Source organism: Peromyscus eremicus, chromosome 3 (assembly GCF_949786415.1).
Source record: "Peromyscus eremicus chromosome 3, PerEre_H2_v1, whole genome shotgun sequence".
NCBI lineage: Eukaryota > Metazoa > Chordata > Mammalia > Rodentia > Cricetidae > Peromyscus > Peromyscus eremicus.
In genome coordinates, this window is record NC_081418.1 from 53455653 (window position 1) to 53465256 (window position 9604).

Genomic DNA, 9604 nt, shown 5'->3' on the forward strand with positions numbered 1-9604 from the left:
CCTAGATTTTGCGGTTTGTATGTCACAAACTTTGGCCTTAGTCTATCTCTGAATATCAATACAAACTTTTTTAGGATATCAGATATAATTTTCAGCAAATTGTTCAGTTATTTTCCAAATAAATAAAGTCTGATATTTGGTAGGCTGTGTGGCCACTGTGTGGCTGAGGTGAGGTTATGTATTTGTGGTAAAAATCCACATGCTAAGAGAGAAATTCTGTGCTAAGGGAATAATTCTCAGTTATATTGTAAAGATGTATGTATATTCATATGTATGAATCAGTATCACCCACTGCCTTAATGGAATATATCTCCATGAAAAATATATATCAGCCTGTTATATAAATGGAATATATTTCAATGTGTGTGTGTGTGTGTGTGTGTGTGTGTGTATATACATATTAGCCTGTTTTATAAAGACTTTAACTTCCAGTAACATATGAACTTGAAGCAGAGTCTGCCTGTGACAGTTCATAAGTGGTAGTTTTGCTGTAGCACAAAGGTTAGCCTGGGTTAAGCAAGTGAACTCTCAAACACAACAATCATTCATATTGACAAAGCATTTGTTGATCACCCAGAAACTTTGTTCAAACCACTCAGACAAATGATATCTGTGCATGAATTTTAGGACTAGAACAAAGATTCTCCCAGTGGAGCCAACAAAGGATGGTTCTTCAGTTAAGTCTCTGGATTTGAGTAGCTTCTGTAAACACACAGAGAGCATGAAAAATGCTAAACAGGAAGGTCAAGAGACAAATCAAATAGCTTGAAATTGATCTAGAAGCAACAGATTGAGCCATCTCTATTGCAAATTTTTGAAGTCATTGTCTAACTGAATCACTGCCTTGCAAAAAATGATTAAGATTAAGATGATTCTGACGACTGAAGTGGGGGGGGGGGTCCCTAAAATTGAATTCTATTGAATCATAAGGATTTTTCTCTTGCATCCAATAAATGATCTTTTCCCAGATAGAACTTCAGTTGTTTCTTCTCTCTGTACCATCGTCTGCGTACATCTTCATGGGGTTTTCCTGCCACTCTGGCAAAGAGGCCAGGCTTTCAGCCACATCACTCTGGACAGGCCAGCCCCAGGCTTCAAAGAAAGGGGCCAGGTTCTTTTTCACAACCTCAGAGAACTTCTTCACCCACAGATTCATCTTGCCTTTATTGTCTTGGGGAAAGCTGGAGAGGCTTTGGTAGTCACCAAAGATCTGGATGAATGGCTCCCACCCGAAGCTCTCCTGAAGCTGGAAAGAGAAAGAAATAGAAGAATCACATATGCAAGTCACCCCCTGAACACATGCATGAAACCACATTGTGGGTTTTAGTTATAAGCCATCCTGTTCTGTTGATTTAATCTGTCAGTGGGTCTCTCATCCCTTTTCCTCCAGAACCCTATCCCTGTGACAGGTGCCATTTCTCAAGCTCCTCAGGACAATGTCAGAGGGATTTTTGTGTTGTTACTCATTTGATTCCTACCAGGGTCTCAGTAAGCAGCAGTTAATTTCAGCAGTGTTATTATTACTGTTACTGCTAAACTTAATGATGAAGATCTGAATCTGCCTGAGGTGAGCTAGACCCTTTTGTCTTGTGCAGCTAAACACTGGAGATGGCTAGCTGGGACTCTCCTGCTTCAGGTTTAGAAAGCAAAGATTCCTGGCTCACCATCTATGGATCTGTGATCCTTAGGAATAGCCTTGAGCAATAGTTAAAACATTTCAATGAGCACCAGCTGGTCCTTTCACTCTTGCTCAACTGTAGTCACAGCCTAGGTCATTAGGAAATGTTTTACACTAACTATAACCAACTGTTATTGAAGGTCCGTGTGGATTTCGGAGCTGCAGAGGCTTGTGTGCGCATGCATGCTTAGACAAATACCTGAAGCATGCGCACAAGCCACATTAAGACGTGGGGCAGGGAACAGATACTGTAAAGGAAGGCTTACTGGAAGCACCAAAGAAGCTGATATTAAAAGCTCAATGGGTGTTTCTTGATTTAAAAAAAAGAGGGGGAGGCAAAACTGTTTTGAATAAAAAACAAACAAACAAACAACAACAACAAAAACCCATCATTAGTAAATGCCGGCAAGATGAACCATGGTGAGCCATTCTGAAGATGAAATGTTTGTAGTTGTAGCAGATGGAGTAACAGGTGAGAACTGGGACTTGAAGGAGGAGGTTTGGTGCTTTACCTGAAGGGGCTAAGAGCTACTGTGGATTTTAGGTTTGAAGTGTTTTCTGGCAGCATTCTGCAAGATAGGTCCATTTGGGATCCAGTGTAGAGAGAGGGAGACTGTGAAAAAAGTACTGGAGGACTGGAGTGAAAGATGCTGGAGAATTGAATGTTGTTTGTGATTTTGAATGTAGAACATCAATAGTGGTGAAAGGCAGCTACCTGGCCAGGAATTCAGTCCCAGACCCCAGAGCAGCAGTCTGTGCCCAAGGGGCTTTAAAGTGAACTTGAATGACAAGGTTTTGACTGACACCATGACTGGATCCTGTAGATTTTCAGACAGATTACTTATTAAGAAGGAAGCTGGTGTGGTCCAGAAGTTATCTCAGACTCATTGAAATCACAAAGGCAGTGAAAGCCCAGAGACAGAATGCTTTCATGCCCAAAGCATTGAAACTAGGCTCTAGGTTTGTCTTCACTAATTAATTAGATCAACAGCAAGCAGCTCATCTCTGTTACCCTGGAAGTTTGAACATGTAATTTGACTATGTGAATATTTTTTTCAATGTATTTCCCACAGGTGGTGAGGACATAGAAGGGAAGAATTTTGAAATGCTGTAAAATACTGCACATTATTTATTTTACAATGAAGCCTCTTGACTTCATTCATGTTTGATGTTTGCTTAAGAAGATAACATCTTAAATAACTTGTTACCAGGTCACTGTCCCTACAATCTATCTTCATAATACATTGTTGGAGTGGGGTGACACTAATTTCTCCTAAGCTAACAATGTAGGTCAGGAGAAACTATTTATCATTTGGCAAAGCTGAGTTTCACTGCAAATTTTCTGAGTACAGCTATTCAATTGCACTGTATTTCCCATAGTGAGCCCATACACTTTTATTTATTTTCACAGTTATGTGGCAGAGAAGAGGAAACACATTTAGTTATCTACATATTATCCACATCAGGTTTGCAATTCCTGACCCACAGCAAGATGACACCCTCTGCCTCTCTCTCATATCCTGGGAGGACATGCACTGTGTATGGATCTTGGGGTAACTGGGGAGTCTGGTGGTTCCCACCTCCCTGAATATCTGTTCAGTACCTGGAGATAAGTCTCTAGAGCTGTCCATACAACCCAGTTACTCAGGGGTGCTCCCTTGGACAGGTGATCTTTGATCCTCTGCTTCCGAAGTTCAGGATTCAGAGAAGGGTGGGCCTGATCCCTGTGGATGTTTAGAACAGTCTCATGCACATAAACAGCCCAGAGATTACACAAAGCTTCATTGGTGTGCGGTGGGAAATTCCATTTACCCTTCTGCTGGTTGTGGCCCAGCTCATGTATCACACCCCAAATACCATGTGACCTGATTGTGACCTCATCAATGATGCCTTTTGCTATACTAGTGTAGCCCATGATGGGGTATCCAGAATGGAGAAAACCTGAGGAAAATAAGGGGAAATAAGCGATGAAGTGATACATGTAATGACATTTTGTAGACTGCATCTCCACTATCCCAGAAGCCCTAAAATATACTGAGTAAGCTCACTTTGGCCATGCTCACTACCTAAGCTTATTTGCAGCCTATCAGGCTTTCTTCTCTTTTTCTTGGACAGAATTTGACACTCATCTGCATTTCACTGTGAAGGGTGGGTATATGTGGAATGTGATCCATTATTTTCTATTTTTAGATGGGTGATGCATGCATGTCATGAGGTCTTGTGTCTAGGTGTCCAACACTGAGGGAAAGCAGTAAGGTTTTCCTCCAGTTTAGTCTTAATGTTGAGGAATCATTTTGAAAGTCTGCAGATGCCAATTAGTTTTCTCATTGTTCCCTACACCATCTATTATTTCTCCTGTTTTATTCAACATTAACAAGTCTCCTTGACTCTGTTGAGAGCTACTAAGCATGCATCTCTTGTCTTTCTCTTACCCATCTTTGACTCTATTCAATTATCTTCCATGAAGACTCGTGAAAAATCTACAGATTTTTGCTTTTCATTCCTACAATCCTGTAACTATTTGCATTTTTAAGATTAAATGATGATGGACTATGTTCTCCACTGATCTCTATAAAATTATGTCAGTTCAGTTGAAGCTAAACTCTCAGAGCATTCCCATAGAATACCTACCAAGTGAAATCTGTTTGTCAAGTACAACCCTCTCAGGTCTTTCAAAAGGGAAGGGCCTGGCTGCCAGCTTGGCTACAGCCTGTACCATCTCATCCCAGAGCTGGAGCACCGGGTATGGGTCCTGAAGGACCATGAGGTTTTCCGTAGGGATCGTCAGAATAATATTGTCTGTGGCTAGTTCTCCCCAGGGAGCTTCGCTGTACTTGATAAGATTCTTCCATTCCTCCTGGGTTGTCTCACCTGGAAATAAAGATTACATACCATTTTATTCTGGATTTCAATTGCACCCCTTCAACTGTAGACCACACAGAGAGATAACTTGGTAATAAATCTCACTTTGTCTTTCTTTGTGCTCCTTTTAGACCTCCTAGAAGAGGCTGTTCATATTTCTTAGCCCACTTTCTGTCTTGGGACTCATCTTTCCCCAACCATTCCACTGCCTTCTCTCAAGCCAAGTTCCTTCTCCTGCTCTAGGTTTCCCTCTGCTTTGTGTCCCATTATGAAACTGAGCCTCCTACTTACCTATCCTGAAGTATGGAGCAGACACAGCCCCAGTGATGGTGACAGACACATCATCCTGATTGTACTTGGAGGGAACAATGATGTAGAGAAGCCCCCCATAGAGCCACGAGATGGACTTCTGAGATGAATCTAAGTGGTATGTATACGTCATCACAGGGGGACGGTGGTAAACTTTTGCTTCGCTTACGTTGTCCGTATGGCAACCAATGAGGACCTATCATAGTGAGCATAAGTCATCATGAGAATGACCGAACCACCTCCCCTCTGTACGTATATGTATATGTATGTAAGAAGCCTGGCAGAGTTGGCAAGAGGAGAACCTCAGAATGACAAGTGTCATGTGTGTAAGTAGAATATTGCTACTACTTAAACATTTTCTCTAGGGCACCTTTTCCTGTTCATAACCACTTTTTGTTCTCTGTAGAGTTTAGGGATTTAAAAAAAAATAAAACTAGTTCCAAGGTAAATATTGATTCAGAGAGCACACTGCCATTTCCTTCGGGTCTCTACAAGAGAGGACTATGGAAGTGGTTTATGGAACTGAAGCTTGGAAAACATTTGGACAGTATTTCAGTTACTCCAAGAAAGAAAACCAGTGAGAGAAATTTTGACAGTAAATACAAGATGGAGAGGTGAAAGAGGAAGTGCATTTCTAAGCCTCTGTTATGTGCCAAGATTCAGCTTTGCAATGACTACTGTCTTTGTCTATATAAAGGGTGGTGTTTTCTGACCTATATTCCTGATGAGGTTGTTGGGAGAATCTAAAATGTTACTGAAGAGAGGCAGGAGGATCTCTGTGAGTTTGAGGCTAGCCTGGCCTACACAGTGAGTTTCAGGACAGCCAGGGCTACATAGAGAGACCCTGTCTCAAATGAACGAACAAGTTACTAGAAGAGGACGTGAAACTGCACCGGACGTGTCAAAAGTTCACTTAACAGGGAGCCAAATGCTTTACCTTCAGGTTGGCTTGAGTCGCTTCACTGGGAAGTGTCATTTGTGCAACCCGACCTTCAGGCAAGTAGAGTCCAGTGCTCACCCAGGAATTGCAGTAGTCTGATGAGAGTCATAAGAAAGGTTGTAGTCTTTCCATTCATGATTCCACCTTCACTCAGAGTCCCTACTCCACCAACAGAGCGACAGATCTCCCAGACCATTCTTTAGCCACCAAAGCTACCTGTGTTCCTCAACTTACCTTCATAAAAGTTCATAGAAAAGAAGGAAGATGGACTTCTGAGAAGAAAGCATCATGTAGCAATGCTGATGCTAGCCAGCCCCCTGTTTCTCTAGTCCTGAATTCCCAGTGTCCCCACTCCATTCCTTACCTGTGCTGATTTTAATGGTCATGGGAGATTCTGTGGAAGGTAGTAAGGAGGGAGGAGGAAGTAACTGAGATATGTCAACTCCGGATTTGAATAGTTCATAAGCCAGGAAAAGCAGAAAGGCCTGGGAGCTGCCATTTATGATTGGGTGTTCTTCACTCACACTTGGGAAGCCCTTGTTTTGGATGATTTTCAGAGCGTGTTTCTTCACAGAGTCATAAATAGAAATCCTCTGATGTGTTATTTGAAACATGTAGGAACAGTCTTTCAGGAGCTTCCCCAGCCATCTCTCTTGTAATATGCTCTCCTGGCTGTAGATCATGGACTCAAATTGGGCCAGGGCTGTACGGATGTGGTAGTTTATCACTTTATAATTTGGGACTGGGAAGGATCCTCGATTGACTACCTGGCTTATGATTCCAAGGCCAAAGCATTTAAGGATGATGTTATTTGGGTATTCAGTCATGCAGTTAGAGTCTGGGTTCCTGTGGCCCCATAGCCAGGCGTCTGCGCCAATTAGCAAACCTCCACCTTCTGCAACAAATTCCTCTACTTTCTTGGCGTCTATATCAGTGAATGAGCAGCAGCAAAAGACACTCAGATCACTGGTCAGAAGTTCGGTTTCAGTCCACTGGAAGCCGCTTTTTGGTAGCATAGACTTCAGTGCTTTCATTTCTGAAGCCAACCCAATCCTGCCTGTTTGATGGCCCATCAGCCAGTGCAAAGCATTGAGCACAAACGGCAGCATCGTTTGATTAAGCATCAAACGCGCATGCCCGCCCAACACCACACGACCGCGGCCATAGTGGGCAGCTGCAAGAAAGCAATTGAATGAATTGTCAACTCCCAAGGGAAAGGCCCTCTGCCCATGTACCAGCAGCTGGGAGGGGACTGCCCTTGTCCCAATGTCCATCTCAGACATCCCTTCCAGGAGCTGCTGCTGGTCATACGTGAGCTCATCATTACACCTGGAAAGAGACAGTTCTCAAGTCAGTGAAGAGAAGTGAGTATAGGTTGGGGAGAAGAGGTTGTCCAGGACCTCAGTTCTTTGGGTACAAAACCTTCTGCACACTTTTAATCCCAACATTCAGGAGGCAGAGGCAAGCAGATTTCAGTGAGTTCCAGGCCAGCTTGATCTACAAAGTTCCAGAACAGCCAGGGCTGTTACACAGAGAAACCTTGTTTCAAAAAAGAAACAAACAAAAGAGAGTGAACAGAAGAGCGATAATTGCATCTTCAAATCGCAGTACTTGCATCTTCAAATCGGTTTTAACTGGACATTTAACAACACAAGATCTTTATCTGTCACACAATGAAGCTTGAAACACACATAGAAACCATCCTAGTGGAATTTCCCAGAGTGAATTGCTACCTATTCTGATATTTAAGTTGCTCCTTTGAATTATTAACAGTATTAAATAGAGTGTGTGAACAGCCTATCTTTGGGCATGAGTCTCAGTGGTAGAGCACTCACCACACACGTGCAAGGCCTTGGTTGCAACCCCAATACTGGAAAAAACAGAAACAACAACAACAACTATTTTACTTGGTTATAACCAACATATCCACTGTTAGGCTGAAAGCTCACTTTAAAATAGACTGATTGGGCTGATACTTAACAAGAAAGGGAAACATCACTTACCTGACATAAAGTGTGAGGTTGGGTATCTTTTTAGAGACCTTGAACAAGTCTCTATTCCCACAGACATCTGTGAAATACACTCCAGCCACACTTGTCACCTGGTTTCCAGGAAAAATGGACAGCACTTTATCATGTCCATTTTGGTCAGCCCAGTACCAGGCCTGGCCTCCAATGAGCAAGCCCCCACCACACTTCACAAACTGGACCAGCTTCTCAGTCAAACTGTCATTGTAGGCATCCGTGCAGTAAACACCCAGAGTCTCTCCAGGTTCAGGCTGAACCAGCGCCTCTATGCCAGAGTCACCTAGGATGTTTACTAGTGATGCCAAGGAGGGATGCACTACAATGGGAGCCCCTGGGGAGGGGCAGAGCCAGCTCACTGCATTGAGAAGAAATGGGGTAAAGCCAGCATGCAACAAGTAGCTCTCATGGGATATGACAACCAGGCGGCCTTGGCCATAGGAAGAGGCAGCAATGAGCACCTGGTCCTTGTTGTTCACCATCACTGGGAAGGCGGCCTCCCCAGTAAGAAGGAGTTCACTAGGAATGAATTCTTTAGGAAGATCCCAGCTGGTCACTCCATTCATGAGGGTCTCAAAAGCAGCATCAGGAGCTGTTGCCATGGTTCTTCCAGCTGCTGCAGAGGACACAGAGACTCAGGATAGTGAATGAATGAAAGCAATAAATGTTCTTTTACAGTGTCTTGCACAAGAAAGCCTGTACTCAAGCTTAAGAAGAAATTAGAGTACTTACCTCTCCTTTCATTTCCTCTGAGGAGCTTCACCCTTAGGATGTATTTTCATCACTCAGTTATTTGTTGCTATGTCTTTCCTCACTTCCACCCAGATGTTCCCCATGGCTCTCTTCCATTGTCTTAGCTCACCTCTCCTCTAGCTCTATGCTACCCACAAGACCCTGTAATTACTTTTCATTTATAAGATCCCCATGGCTTACCCCAGCCCAGAACTCTTCAATGCACATAAATCCTTTATTTTGCTAAGCAGATTACAGTTATCAGCTCCAATTCTTATTTGTGAGGAACTGAGCTCATATTTACTTTGTCAGAAGAGCAAACATTTGAACTTATTTCTTTCCGTGTAAGGAAGATGCTATCAACCTTGAGAGGTTTGATGCAAAGGTTGATTTGTTTGGAGACGGGCAATGCATCTGTCAAAAGCCGACTCCTGGATGTTTATCATTCTCCCCAGTTGCTCAGAATGATGGGAAGCAGCACATTTTTAGAATCACGTTTGCCCTCTTCTTTTCTCCATCCAACACCCCACCATCAAACTCTGCAATGTATCAATTCCACCTCTTTCCACTACTGGTGCCTCTAGCCTGTTCCAGGATCTTAAGATTTCAGGCTTGAACTACACCAGTTGTCCCATGCGCTCTCCCGGTGAGGATCCGTCACTGGTGGTTAGTTTTTACTGTCAAGTTGGCACAGACTACACCCACCTGAAAAAGAAATCAGGAGTTATCCAGATTGAGTTGGTCTGTGAGCATGTCTTGGGGTGGTTGTCTCGATTGTGAATTGATTGTTGTGATTGTTAATTGAGGTAGGAAGAACCAAGGAGGCACCACTTCCTGTGTTGGGTCCTGGACTGTGTAAGAATAAATGAAGCTAGCTGGGCCCTCAGCAAGCAAGTGGTAGGCGTGATGTATTCATTTCTCTATATTCATGACTAGGGATGTGGTATGACATCTTTAAGCTCCTACCCCTGTGAATCCTCTGGAATTATGGACTGTAACCTGAAATTGTGAGTAAAATAAATCCTTCCACCTCTAAGTGACTATTTGTCAGGATCTTTG

The 9604-nt window shown here is 43.0% G+C and overlaps 1 protein-coding gene across 1 annotated transcript; it reads right to left on the reverse strand.

The window, feature by feature from the left end:
• Positions 1–586: 586 nt before the first annotated feature.
• Positions 587–8415, reverse strand: LOC131905786 (TRPM8 channel-associated factor 3-like). The gene is made up of 7 exons (XM_059256599.1): positions 7793–8415; positions 6160–7118; positions 5787–5884; positions 4832–5045; positions 4310–4549; positions 3282–3619; positions 587–1246 (listed from the first exon to the last, which is right to left on the reverse strand). The coding sequence occupies exons 1-7, from the start codon at positions 8413–8415 to the stop codon at positions 977–979; spliced, it is 2742 nt and encodes a 913-aa protein (XP_059112582.1). The 3' UTR covers positions 587–976.
• Positions 8416–9604: the final 1189 nt, after the last annotated feature.

Bases quoted from the DNA above. Each gene is read 5' to 3' on its own strand.
- LOC131905786 (XM_059256599.1), bottom strand. From the start codon at position 8,415: ATGGCAACAGCTCCTGATGCTGCTTTTGAGACCCTCATGAATGGAGTG. The intron at 4,550-4,831 runs GTAAGTAGGAGG...CTTTATTTCCAG, and splicing joins TGCTCCATACTTCAGGATAG to GTGAGACAACCCAGGAGGAA. The intron at 3,620-4,309 runs GTAGGTATTCTA...TATTTTCCTCAG, and splicing joins TGACAAACAGATTTCACTTG to GTTTTCTCCATTCTGGATAC.